Source organism: Pocillopora verrucosa, chromosome 1 (assembly GCF_036669915.1).
Source record: "Pocillopora verrucosa isolate sample1 chromosome 1, ASM3666991v2, whole genome shotgun sequence".
Taxonomy (NCBI): Eukaryota; Metazoa; Cnidaria; class Anthozoa; order Scleractinia; family Pocilloporidae; genus Pocillopora; species Pocillopora verrucosa.
The window spans coordinates 28018745-28031485 of NC_089312.1; the positions used below are offsets into that span (position 1 = coordinate 28018745).

General features: G+C 40.2%; 2 protein-coding genes across 2 annotated transcripts; both read right to left on the reverse strand.

Annotated features, from left to right (window-relative positions):
- Window positions 1-261: 261 nt before the first annotated feature.
- On the reverse strand, window positions 262-6570 carry LOC131790010 (lipase member K-like). The gene is made up of 8 exons (XM_059107192.2): window positions 6414-6570; window positions 6121-6307; window positions 3512-3828; window positions 3030-3273; window positions 2397-2552; window positions 2216-2287; window positions 1278-1346; window positions 262-888 (listed from the first exon to the last, which is right to left on the reverse strand). Exons 2-8 carry the CDS (start codon window positions 6241-6243, stop codon window positions 610-612), a joined length of 1260 nt encoding a protein of 419 aa, XP_058963175.2. The 5' UTR covers window positions 6244-6307; window positions 6414-6570; the 3' UTR covers window positions 262-609.
- A 1313-nt stretch (window positions 6571-7883) lies between these two features.
- LOC131790011 (lipase member K) lies at window positions 7884-12686 on the reverse strand. Its single transcript, XM_059107193.2, has 7 exons — window positions 12553-12686; window positions 11183-11496; window positions 10463-10706; window positions 10001-10156; window positions 9819-9890; window positions 9065-9133; window positions 7884-8507 (listed from the first exon to the last, which is right to left on the reverse strand). The coding sequence occupies exons 1-7, from the start codon at window positions 12664-12666 to the stop codon at window positions 8274-8276; spliced, it is 1203 nt and encodes a 400-aa protein (XP_058963176.2). The 5' UTR covers window positions 12667-12686; the 3' UTR covers window positions 7884-8273.
- Between the last annotated feature and the right edge of the window lie 55 nt (window positions 12687-12741).

Sequence of the window (12741 nt, forward strand, 5' to 3'; positions counted from 1 at the left end):
AAATATTCAAAGAAAAAGAAAAAATAAAAGAAAGAGGTTCTGTTGCCTTAAGGCTATTAAATCTCTCAGAGTGAGTAGCGGTGCTTAAGGGTACAACGTCGGCTCGGTGTTTTGGCATTAAGTATGCAAATTAAACATAGATCTGGCCGATTGCCTCCCATCCTGCTCTCATCGACAGAGATCTGCTTGCAGAGAGTTTTGATTGTTAGTATGGCGCCAACATGAAAATGACAGCAGCACTAATTTGCCAAAGCAACTGTATATGATTTCGCAATAAACATTTTTATTTAACTCTTGATTGAAGCAATCACTAGCGAAGAAAAGCTATAATGTCCTGACAACCGAAAAATTGGACAATTTAACACAAAGATGAAGATAGGTAGAGAGACAGAAAAAAAAATGTTTAAACCGTCAAAGATGACGCGAGCTTCAGATTTCAAGCGTAGACACCATTTGATAAAAACTCAAAGGAAAAATAAGCTGAATATTTAATAAATACAAAATCAATTTTCAAAACACCCATAGCAAGTATACCCCTTAAAAATTCTATTTGTTGCGCAAAGCAGAAATAGGGTCATCAATTCTTAACTAAATTTCAGTTCAACCAGCTCAATTTTCATCAAATAGTTCAAACTCAGCTAACTCGGTTCCCAGGGTCAAGTCAGTTTCCATCATATTAATAAGCTTTGAGTAAAGAAGCTCAGGTGCATTATTTCCAAATAAAAAGTCAGCATGATTCCAGCCTTGAATCTCTTTGAAGTATTTCAAGTTAGTTATCCGGTCTTTTAGAAGTCGTACATCTGTCGGGCTGGCAAGTTTGTCATTTGAACCCGAGAAGAGAGCGGTTGGAGTCTTCATGTCTTCTACATGGTACTCTGGAGCTTCAAGCTGATTTAAAAGACAAATAGCATAAAATTGAGTAAGGAACAGGTGGTAACGAACGAGTACCTGACTGCAGGTGACTACCGAGCCGGTCAACCGACTCATTGACCGATTTACCACCTAGATAGAAAGTATGGAGTGGTGGTTTTCTGACGGATTGACTAATTCACTGATTTCCAACCATAACTCTTAATAGAATGAACAATATCCTAGGTGCATGGGCTTCCTGGCTGATCTTTCTCTCCCCCTAAACCCATTTGTGCTTCCCCCCCCCTCCATGAATGCTTGGGTAGGCCGGCTTGCCAACTAACTGACTGGACCTATGCATACGATTACAACTGACAATGCCTCAAAACGAGCCTTTCATGAGTTACTGAAACAGTGGTGATAAATACCTGGCCGTAAGTTCTATAATTGGAGAAGAATCCATAATCATACTTGGCACATTTCTTTGACAACACCATCTGAAATAAAACATAGATAACGGTATTTCCATAAATAGGAAACAACTATCCACATCGGCCATAGCAGCTGTTATAAACAAAGATCTAAATAGTAATTTGGAAACAGTTTTTACAATTTTATAATAAAAGCTACCTTATTTCCGTCGAGTTAGCTATTTAGTAACACCAAGAGTCACCGTTTGAAACAGTGTCTGCAGCACATTGTGAATATTACGGCGCACAATCAAACTGTATGAAGCGTCACCGTATATTAAGCAGTCACTCTGTTTCAAGCAGTTGGTTGCCAAAGTCCCGAATGTGTTTCCCCTTATTCACTGTAATTTTCACCTCTATTAAGCGGTCACGACCACATTTTACTTAGTGCTAAGGGCCTTGTTTTCATTGTCCTTTAAATTTATTGAAAGGTCACTATGAGCTGGACCACTCCAATAAAACTAAGAATAATCTTTCAGGTAATTTCTATTCTACAGGTTCGACTGGAGACCCTTTGAAGCACGAAACGCGGGAGGAAAATTAATTCTGAATCTTTTACACCCTAACATCAGTATGCATATTCTTCATACTTTTCACATGGCATTTCCTATGGCTCTGACGAGGAGAATTTGTTAAAGAATCGATAATATCTTTAGTTGGTGATTATTTCTATTATTCTTGTGACCTTAATGTGTGATTCAGGGGTGATATTGTGAGGAGAAATTTGATGCTATCATTCCTAGGGGTTCAAGGTTAAGAGCGACCAGGATTGCGTGAAAGGCGTCGCCAATATTAACAACAACTTAGCAAAAAGAACTGAGAACATCAAGTATTAGATAGATTTAGGCGGAAACATCACTGACGATGGAGAGCTGCGAGGCAAAAGCTGAGCGTACCTGACCAAAGTGAATGAAGTTCTTAAAAGACGTTCCTGATCCCCAATGAGACAAAATAACAGGCACTCTGGACTGAAAAGCAAGCACAAGACTCCTCTTATCACCCAGTAATAAATAAAAAAAAATCAAAACACTTCAGAATTCCCCTATCACGAACTCGACCCCATAAGTAGCTTCATACCATGTTTATGTTGGCACTGTCAAATCCAAACAGCTCTTCTCCCACGTCATAACAAATCTTTTCTGAAAATTCTCCGCCGCACACCGACTTCTCGGTCAACATATTGACCAGGTTATTCGTCAACATCTTCCCACTGTGATAGCTCTGGTATACGTGCTGTTAACGAATAGTAAGCGACTCAAGACGGTGTACTGCTACTCTGGCTATTAAAAGCAGAAGAGGCTGTCCATTGGTCAAGAGTAGATTCAGGAAAGGGAAAACGATCCAAGTAATACGTTGCCCGTTGCTAAAGGAATTGGAGCCCTAATAAGCTTTTTTGATGAGATGTCAATGCCCTCAAGCATTTCACAGCCTTTACTTGAATTTAAGCGTTTTGCGAGGCGTACCTTGTACTACAGTGGCAGACAGGAGACGCGGCAGGTCTACTGGTTAGGGTTGGAATTCTGTATCGAAGCGCTCAGGTTCAGAGCTGGAGGTTCATTGATGTCGTTCCGCAATTGAACCACATTATGGGTTTTATGCAGGAGCCCCTTTTTAAGTAATGGGCTCCTGGTTTTATGGCATTAGCAAGTGTGGCTTGCACTGGGGGGGGGGGGGGAGGGGCAGTCTGTGATTAGTATTTACACAACTTACCAGAACTGGATACAAGGCGTAAGCAGCTGTGCGAATAATCTCAGAGACGTAACCAACAGTATAGACTGGAGCCAGGGCGAAGAACATCTTCACTTTACTCGCCAACTGGGGATTACTCGAGAAGCCTGTGAAGCCAATCAGAGTTCCTTGGGAATGACCCACATAAAACAGCTGAGCCTGCCCACTCACATTTAGCGCACGGTTTATCATGGCAGGAAGGTCATATTTAGCCATCTCTTGCCAGCTATAGAATGAAGGGAATTTTGAGTACATTTTAACGAACACTATTCCAAAACCAGTCACAAGAAAGAAAAAAGATGACAAAAGAAAAAAAAACCGAGGAAACAGAGTTAAGGTATCTCAGGATCCCTCCATCAAATGACTGTGAATTTCTCTGAAAATAAAGCACGCATGCTATTGATGTGTATTTATTTCTCAGTCATTTAGGAAAATCAGCAATGTAGGGCTCCAGACCATATTACCTCCAATCCCAGAATTCCTCGTCACTCGGATCTAGTTTTATATGCTTCTGTGAATATCTGTTACCCCGGATGTTTCCAAGCCATACGTCAAAGCCCCTGTCTGCAAGGATGTAGGCCAGACTCTCTGAGCGTCCGTTTAGTATCCAGTTGGTGCTATCCATTGTCAGTCCATGTTGAAGAAAGACAACTGGTTTGGGAGATGGACTCTGAGTCTTATTCCATCCATGCGGAATCCGTTGCATGTTTAGAATGAAACCATCTTGAGTTGTAACAAAATGATTTTCCACCGGGTAACCTCTGTCCATGATCAGCTCGTTCTAAGGAAAAAAGTAACTTAAACTTCCATAAATGTCGCTAAAAATTTATTCAATAAAACATTTCGGACTTGTGAATGATAAACGTGAATTGGTAGCTTTTATTCAATCGCTATTTCGGGCACACAAAGGCATCGTCTTCGATACGTTTTGAAACCTCTCAGCAACATGCTGCCTGAACCATAAATCTAAGTGTTATGAAACTTGAATTTGGATCCAAGTTGGACCTAATGTCAATGTTGTTCCCTACGACCATGGGCGCACATTCTATGCTCTACGGCACGAGCGTTTCTTCGCCGCGAGAAAGCTTTAGGCCTTGAGGAAAAGATCTGCAAGGGCTCTAACACTAATAATGCCAGACCCCTTACTGACCTCTCGCTAATTCCCTTTGATCAACCTTCCTCACGGGCGAAGAAAACGTTCGAGTCGCAGCGCATATAATGAAGGCCTAATCTCTAGTTTCCAAAGAAAAATAGGTATCCAATATGACATCGATGTGAGATGTTTTACACATTTGCATGAAGAGCAAGGTAGGTAGGGTGATTTCGTCGCCGCTTCAAATTAATCTAGCCTTATCGATGCGTCTGCACTGTAAATTTACAACGCAGCTATATTTGCATTTATTATTCGGTACATTGTTCGCCTATCTATACGAATTAGAACCAAGAATAACCTAAAACGCAAACATCGATAACAGTTTGTATTTATAATAGTGAAGCGCAATAATGTTATAACAAGGTCTCTGTGGTAAAAATTGTGAAACACCGCGCGCGTTCATTGGCTGAGATTTGAGGACGGTGGACTCCGGAATTGATGTAACGACACACCACGCACGTGCATAGAAAATAAACTTTGGTCACTAAAATAACAAATTTCGACCTTTTGATTTGTTTGGAGAAAATCGACGCCGTGCTCTTACACGTACGATGTTTTTCAACGCTTCAATAACGTCCTGTTGAAAAGTAAAATTCCAGGCTTCTTAATGGAGAGCCTGTTTGGAAATCGCTCTGACATAACAGTGAAGTTCATGTCGAGGTGCAATTGCTGTTAACGCACCGCAGGAAATTTTCCGATGGTCCCGCTTACAATGAAGAGTGCGTATGTGAAATAAACCAAATCGGAATGGATTGTATAGAGGTTACAGCACATGAACTGAAAGCGAACCAAATGGCCCTAAATCATCCCAGAAAATCCGCACCTTACAAAGGAAAAACCATTGAGGCGATGTTAAATTGTCTTCATTCAAAACTAGTTTCCATTTAAAACCTTATATTTCGCCCATTGCGTAATGTAAACATACAATACAGAGGGTTACCTGTGTGCAAACTAATACGGTGTCAGCTTTCGAATTACTGACAAACAAGTGTATGCATGTGAGCGAGGGAGTCTCCTGTACTCTTCACGGATCAGAGATCTATCCAACCAATCTTTACGATTATCTATTCGTGTACGGAATTAGCACCAATTATTCCATCGAAAAAAAAAAAAAAAAAAAGGCTTATGAACCCTGTCAACAGGGAGCAATGGCTTTTCCCCTTCAGCCAAACGATACTCACAACTGCGAAATGACATATGCTTCGAAAGCTGTCATCAAGAGAAAACCTTTTCCCATAGAAGAGTATTGGCACGAAGCCCATTCAGCAAGAAAGTTTATTGGATGGCGCTGGGGGATGGGAAAAGGGAATGAACAAGGCGTTTTAGAGGCTGACCTGATAAATGTTGTAGATAGAAAGGGCGAGTGCGTTCAGCATAGCAGTCGAGCATAAGCCAACAAAAATAGGTACATCTTTTTTAACAAACGCAATTGTATGCAAGCTAAGTCGATCCGTAGATTAACATCAGTTGCCGAACACCAAGAGTAGGAAATCCCTTTCTTTAGAGGCAATCATTCCGGTTTACACACGTATTCAAGAGAATGAAATTCACAGATATAACTTTATGATAGGTTCATTGAGGAGAGAGAGAACCTTTTTCTTAGACAATATTCCAGAATTAGATATAGGTTACAAGCGAAGATTAACTAAAGAAGAACGGGAGAAGAACAAACACTGTTTCGTTAATAGGCTTACAATTAATTTCCGTTTGCTCAAAATTCTTTTCAATCTAGTGAAAGCCTCTTATCATCAATGAACATATCTCACTAGGAATAAAATGAACATACATTGAATGAAAATAGTGACGGTACTCGGAAAAGTTCAAGATCGCATTCATAACATTAAAATTTTGGTTCCTTAAATTTTGATTGCGTCATATAACCATGAAATAGTCAATGGTGAAATAGCAAAAACCTCCTACCGCAGTTCTGTAAAGATCTGAGTCTTCCACATCATTTTCTTGATTCTCTAAAGGCGCACATATCAGCAATGGGAAAAGCACTGAGATTAGAAGGATAAAGATTGTCATGATACGCACGGCCATCGTTGACAAATTGTGATTATTACAGGACAAAAGCCACACGAATGATGAACTCTGAGGACGAAATCTGTAAATAAATTGTAGTCAGTGAGTTTATCGTAATTATACTGGTTAAAAGGAGAGAGGACTCAGGAAAAGTTTGCAATTTTACGAAGCAGGAAAAACTTCCAAACCTCTTCAAGAACGACGCTGCCTTTCAGTCTTGACAGATTTCGATCCAAGTTGTCTGTGAAGAGAGGGTTCAGGGAGAGCGTATAAGTAACACAAGTCACAAGACCTTTAACCACCCCTGCTGAGGGGAGTCGAGTTTCAAAGACGCGTGCTTAGGGAAACCGCACGAAAGGAAAACATGCGAAAATCGATCTGCTTTCTAAGCCGGAAAGGGTCGGGGCGTTTTGAAATAAAAACTTTCAGATGAAAGATCCAATGCTAAATTATATAGTTCCTCTGAGCTCTCTGAATTCTGTTTATTTTTAATGGCAATTTTTTAACATATTCGTCAGCCTTAGAACTTTATTCATTCCAGGACAAGAAAAAAAATCTCTCTGGGAACTCATTAGATGAGCAGGTCACGTGCCGATGTATAATAACGAAGCAAATACCACTTATTAGCCGGACTGCAATGTACAGTTAGGATGTCTTAGGATAGGAAGTCAAAGAAAGAAAGTCATTTTAAGACACCAGAAAAGGTAAAGCTTGAGCTTGCTGTGGTCACCTCTCCAGAAACGTGACTAATGGTCACTGATAGTATGATAATGTGACAAACTCTGCTCTTAACCAGTGTACAAAGAGGGTGTTAGTAGACTGCAACGAAACTCATGACGTAACTCTAAGTTCTTGGGTGATCTACCGAGTTTGGGGTACGATACCCGAGTAATTGCTGAACAGGTGATACAAATAAAAAGAAACTAACGCATTAATTGAAAAAAAGACCGCCTTTAAGGAAACATATCAAAAAGAGAAACAAACAAACAAGAGACGTAGAAGCATATAGAGACCATAACTGTCTTCGTATGGTGATTTCAACATTAATTATTTCAACAAAAGATCATTTAATCTCTTCGAACTAAAATGAGAAGGAAAGATTTTTTCAGATGGGAAGAACGAGGTTTCTCGGTTCATGATATCCTCTTCTTGCAGGAGCCCATTATTGTTAAGTAATGGGCTCCTGCTTCTTGTCATTCTTACTTAAACATTTATTTTTCCGCTGTTATCTGACTCATACACTGTCTCCTTTTACGTTTTGAGGAAAATTATTAATGAGTGAAGCGCGTGACAGGTGCGCGGGAGAGGATGGGAAGGGAGAAAAATTTTCCATCGTCCGCTTTAAAGTGCTAGTCTCTCGTGACCCCGCGGCTTCGTATTAAAAGTTAGGAGATAACTGGGGACAAGTCAGATGTTGTAAGTTCCAGTCTATTCCTGGTTCACGACCAGTGCGGACGAGCTTACTTGGCTAAGCTCGGTTGTCAAGGGAAACAGAAACGAAGAAAGTAATGCTGGTTCGATCGATTCGAGATAGCAGGTGCTGTGACAAAGTAATAAATGAAAAATACTACGTTTTAAATTACATATGATTAGAATTTTCGTCCCCTTTCGACCCCTCTCGTGTAACAGTCAGACGAAGCAGTAAATTTGATAGGCCTTTTGCGATCAGTTTATTGCTTTAATCAGATATAAAATTTGAGCAATTTGGACATCTTTGGGGAGATTAGTATTGTGATAAACTGACGCTAGAAAATGAGCCAGGTCCATGAACGCGATGATTAAAAACAACCACGTTAGCTTCAAGAAAAATAATCGTTCATCGAATCATATGCTTCCGATTTGTCTTTTTTCGGTAGTCCTTGGTAACACCAAATAATATTTTAAATAATTCTTACATTTTCAATAAATCCGCACTAAAATGAATTTCATCTTCTGAAATTATAAAACATCTTTTCCCTGGATTGCACAGTGATCCAACATCAATTTGGACTTTATTTTTCACGTTAACAGGCCCAGTGCTGACTTCCACGATGCCATTGCTTCTCCACTCACGAGAGATCATGCAAAATTTTGACAAGTTTGCTGTATAAAACTTTGGCAGCATCCTCTCCAAACACAAAATCAACGTGATTCCATCTAGGTAAGAACTGAGTGAGTACAAGATTGCTAATTTTGGGTATAAGAGCTTCCACGTCAGTCGCGTTAGACAGTGAATCCTGGCCGGCGTAGAAAAATGCTGTGGGTGTTTTCATCTTACTAACATCATACACTGGTGGTGAGTCCTAGGAAGGAAAAAACCAAACAAAAAACTCACGAAAATTTGTCATTTGACTGAGGCCTAGTATTAAAATTATAACAATTTTCAATTGAGTGACGAAAGAAATCCTGTACTGCTTTGGTTTTGGTTTACTTCGTTCAGTGTTTGGTCGACAAAACCCGCGACACTCTCTTAACAAATCAGTTAAATCAAAACTAAAACCAATAACGACTTGGTCACCCGCGTTTTCCTGCGCTTTAGTTAGTTGTTTCTACTTTGAATTCTCGTTGGCTCTTAAAGGATTTTTCCTTCCTTTTGATTAGCTGTTGTAATTATTTTGATTTTGGTTTTACGAAACTAAATCGACATTCAAAACTATTGTCTTTGTTGTTTTGACCAAAGCAAGCAAATAATTCCTTGTTTTTCAGGTTGAACATTCCCGAATTTGTTATGATATTTTTTGGTCTATTTGTACAAAACGAAACCACCAATATAAAAGTTTATTCTGCAGCTCAACTCAAGTTTTCTATTATACCCGACACAAATTCTTGATACAAAACGACACAGAGTCAATTAAACTACCTGATGGTAATGTTTTTGATTTCCTTTCCTGCCATAGTTAAACTTCTGACATCTTCCCGATAATATAAGCTGCAATTGGGAATAACAGTTAAAACATATTGAGAAACCTGGGACAAAGCTAAATTTTGAAGTCACCAGGTAGCCCCTCTTGTACATTCTATTACTTACTGGTAAGGGACCAGTTATCAGTTGGCTCCTGGGAGGGTGGGAGGGATTTTTAAGAGGATCGCATGGTTTATCAAGGGAGGAAGAGGGGGGGGGGGTGGAGGTGGGATAAGTCGTCGCTAACAGTGTATCGAGTGGGGACTACAGAAAAATAACTGCGAATTGACTGCCAATGAAGGGGGATCATGAGAATCTTACTGAGCCTTATGGGGGGATCATGTAACTCATGTGACACAACCAAAATCCTCCAGCCCCCTACCCAAAGGATAAATAATGACAGCTTCATAATCAGTGTAGTTCACTTTTTATTCATGCTAACCTTACGCAGTCTATCCTTTCAATTTAAGTATTTTTCCCTTTATGGAGCTTGCGATTTCGCCGACAGAGACCCTTGTATTGAAAACCTCATCAGTACTAAAATCAGAATTGAAGCGCCTAAACAAACGCTTGACATGCTTGAGAAGTCACCTTTCGAATTTCTACATTTGCATCAGCGGTTAAATACCCCCAGTAAACTATACGTCAATAAACAAGTTTTATACACAGTTCGACCGACTTTTCAAACACCAATCATATTGCCTTTACATACCTGGCCGAGGTGGATGATATTCTTCAGGGAAGTACCCGCTGGCCAGTTTGAAAGATAGACCGGAACCCGACTCTGGTGAAAGGAAAACAGAGAATACACAGCACAGTCCATTATAACCATTTATATGCCAGCACCAGTTTTTCATTAAACACCAGTTTTTCATTTAACATAATTTTACTTACCATATTGTTGTTACTGTCATCAAAGCCAAAAATGTACTCTCCAAGATCATAACAAGCCTGTTCTGACCACTTGCCGCCACAAAAACCGATATCTATAAGCTTCTGAAGCAGTCGACCAGGCAAGAACTCGATTTCGCCCAGGGGACGAAGAAGTTCCTGACAGAAAAAAAAAAAAGGAGCTTCTGTCAATCCTGGTCAAAATTATTCGGCATGGATGCCCACGATTAAGACACAAAACATCCACAAAGACACACGACAACAGACCGCTCAGGGGACACGTCATCAACATGTGGCAATCACAGCTGCTGGAAAACGGCCAAAAAATGACGCTTCATAAGGTAACGATTAAGCAGTCCACCCCACCCCTAGAGAAAAATTAACAGTAAAAAGTTCATACGCCGCGATCCGCATCAGAAGTGCATCACATTAGCCAAATATAATTTTTTTACACTTAGTTCATACCTCAATTGGGTCAAGAGTGAAAGCCAAGTCCCTCAGTATTGCGGCAGTGTGGTCCAATTGGTAAATGGGCGCCAAGGCCATGAACAGTTTGACTTTCTTTGCAAGCTCGGGATTGGATGAAAAACTAGTGAAACCGACCAGAGTTCCTTGCGAGTGGCCGATGTAAAATAGCTGGTGTTGGCCGCTGACCTCTAGAGCGTGCTTAAGCATGGCTGGGATGTCATATTGAGCCATTTCTTGAAAGCTGCAACCAAACACATACTACTGTCAGGAGGAAATAGTGAAAATAGTGAAAACCATCATATCAATGTATGCCACAAGAAACTACACAGTTTAACCTTTTAACTCCCAGAAGTGATTGACACGCAACTTCTCCCTATAATATCCGTACATTATCTTGATCTAACACCAAATTCTCGTAACTAATTCACAAGGAAGTGTGTAGCAGCTAGAGAAGAGAATTAACAATCAGATCTAGGGAATTAACGAGTTAATGACTTAACTTCCTTCTGTCTCATATGGGTTTCTGAGTCATCGTAGTACCTAAAGTGCCGTCAAAAGGGTAATTGTTTATCTCTCATTAAAACAGCAGGCCCGTGTCATTTATCGAGGGGAAAAATAGAACCTTCTTTCCTGTTTTAAAATCAGAAAGGTCATTAGCACTGTCAATTTTCTTTAATCTGTCAAAAATTATCAGCCTTCTTTCCACGGAACACTCACCTCCAATCCCAGAATTTTTTTTGACTCGGCTTTAAGACACTATTACGTCTCGAGTATCTGTTTCCCCGGATGTTACCAAGCCAAACATCAAACCCACTGTCGGCCAAGATGTACCCCAAGCTGTTATCCGGATAATTTTGGACCCAATTTGACGAGTCCGCCAAGAGCCCATGCTGTAGAAACACTACAGGTTTAGTGCCATTGGTTCCACCTGCTCGCCCATGTGGGATACGCTGAACACCGAGTGTGAAGTTATCTATGGTGTCCACACAGTATTCTTCAACTGGATATCCACGATTCACAATAAGCTGACTCTAAGATGATAAAAGGAAGAGAGGAGAGAAGAGATACGGACAGTGTTCAGAGCCATTTCAACAACCGTTTAAATCCAAAAATACACAAATACATGTCGTCTCCTCATTGCTTTCCACACATTTCTATCAATATTCTTCCATGAAGTTTTGTCAAAGCAATCAAAGTGCTAAATGGTTCGTGTCTTTCCCAAATCTCTTTCCGAGTGCGTTGTTCAAGTGCAACATATCACATTTTCTAACATGAATACAGCAGGCGAACCAGCCCGATCACTGAAGCAAAAATGGTACTAAATATTACAGAGAAGATCCGGCGGAAAAATATCCAATTTTCAGATACAGATACCCATACAGCTGTTTTTAATTCAATTCCGTATGTGGCTCGAGACTAAAGAGCGCATGCCATGGAGACAAAAACCATACATGTATTTGTTTACAACGATTCCTAAGTTTACATGATTGAAGGTAGCCTCGTATTTCTCTTTGCAAGGTGCGTTTGGCATGTCTTAGTTCAATGGAAAACTTGGAACAAAGCAAAAGAACTTTTCAGTCCAACAATGACGTCACTTTCATCATCTGCTGTAATGCTTCCTACAATAAGACTGGGAACGAGTTTGGAACTAACCGAAATGACTTTTTCTGTTTTTCTTTTCTATTATAGTCGTGCCTAGGTCCTTAGCGAGAAAGTAGCAGATTGCACGCTTGTTATCCATTGCATAATTTATCTACTGTGTCTCGGATAACTTCAAACAACTACAGTTGATGATTATTTCAATAGCTTATTCAATTTAAGGTGTATTGGAGGCACAGTGAAAGTGAAACGATCGACCTCCAGTCACTGAGTGTTGTTCCAACTACGATGTCGAAGCAAATAGCACATTCAGTGCAGTAAAAACTTGTATAACAAACTTACGACAATTATTTCAGTTCAATCGGCCGAGCCGTTACCTTTTCACCAAAACTGCGACCATATGTGTCCTTTGAGGAGCTACAGTTATCCCAAACAGAAAGCAACCTTCAAAGTCTTCAAGGAACAAATTGAAAAATGAGAATACTCACAACATTACGAAATGCGTCAGGATCCACTTTTGGACAACAGCTAGGCTTAGTCGATCGACCCTTGACAAACAACAACAGACTCAGTAAAGTGGCGACGAATGCGTCAAATATCATCTCTTTCTTCCAAGCCTCGCTTCACTATCATCGATAAGAGCAGGAGCAGGAGACACCTCCAAGAACGCCTTCTTA

Excerpts from the sequence above, each read along its gene's own strand:
- LOC131790011 (XM_059107193.2), bottom strand. The coding sequence starts at position 12,666 with ATGATATTTGACGCATTCGTCGCCACTTTACTGAGTCTGTTGTTGTTT. Across the intron at positions 10,157-10,462 it reads TCACTCTTGACCCAATTGAG|GAACTTCTTCGTCCCCTGGG; the intron begins GTATGAACTAAG and ends TTTTTCTGTCAG. Across the intron at positions 9,134-9,818 it reads ATATCATCCACCTCGGCCAG|CTTATATTATCGGGAAGATG; the intron begins GTATGTAAAGGC and ends TCCCAATTGCAG.
- LOC131790010 (XM_059107192.2), bottom strand. The coding sequence starts at position 6,243 with ATGGCCGTGCGTATCATGACAATCTTTATCCTTCTAATCTCAGTGCTT. Across the intron at positions 3,274-3,511 it reads GAGGAATTCTGGGATTGGAG|CTGGCAAGAGATGGCTAAAT; the intron begins GTAATATGGTCT and ends TTCATTCTATAG. Across the intron at positions 2,288-2,396 it reads ACAGTGCCAACATAAACATG|TCCAGAGTGCCTGTTATTTT; the intron begins GTATGAAGCTAC and ends CTTGCTTTTCAG.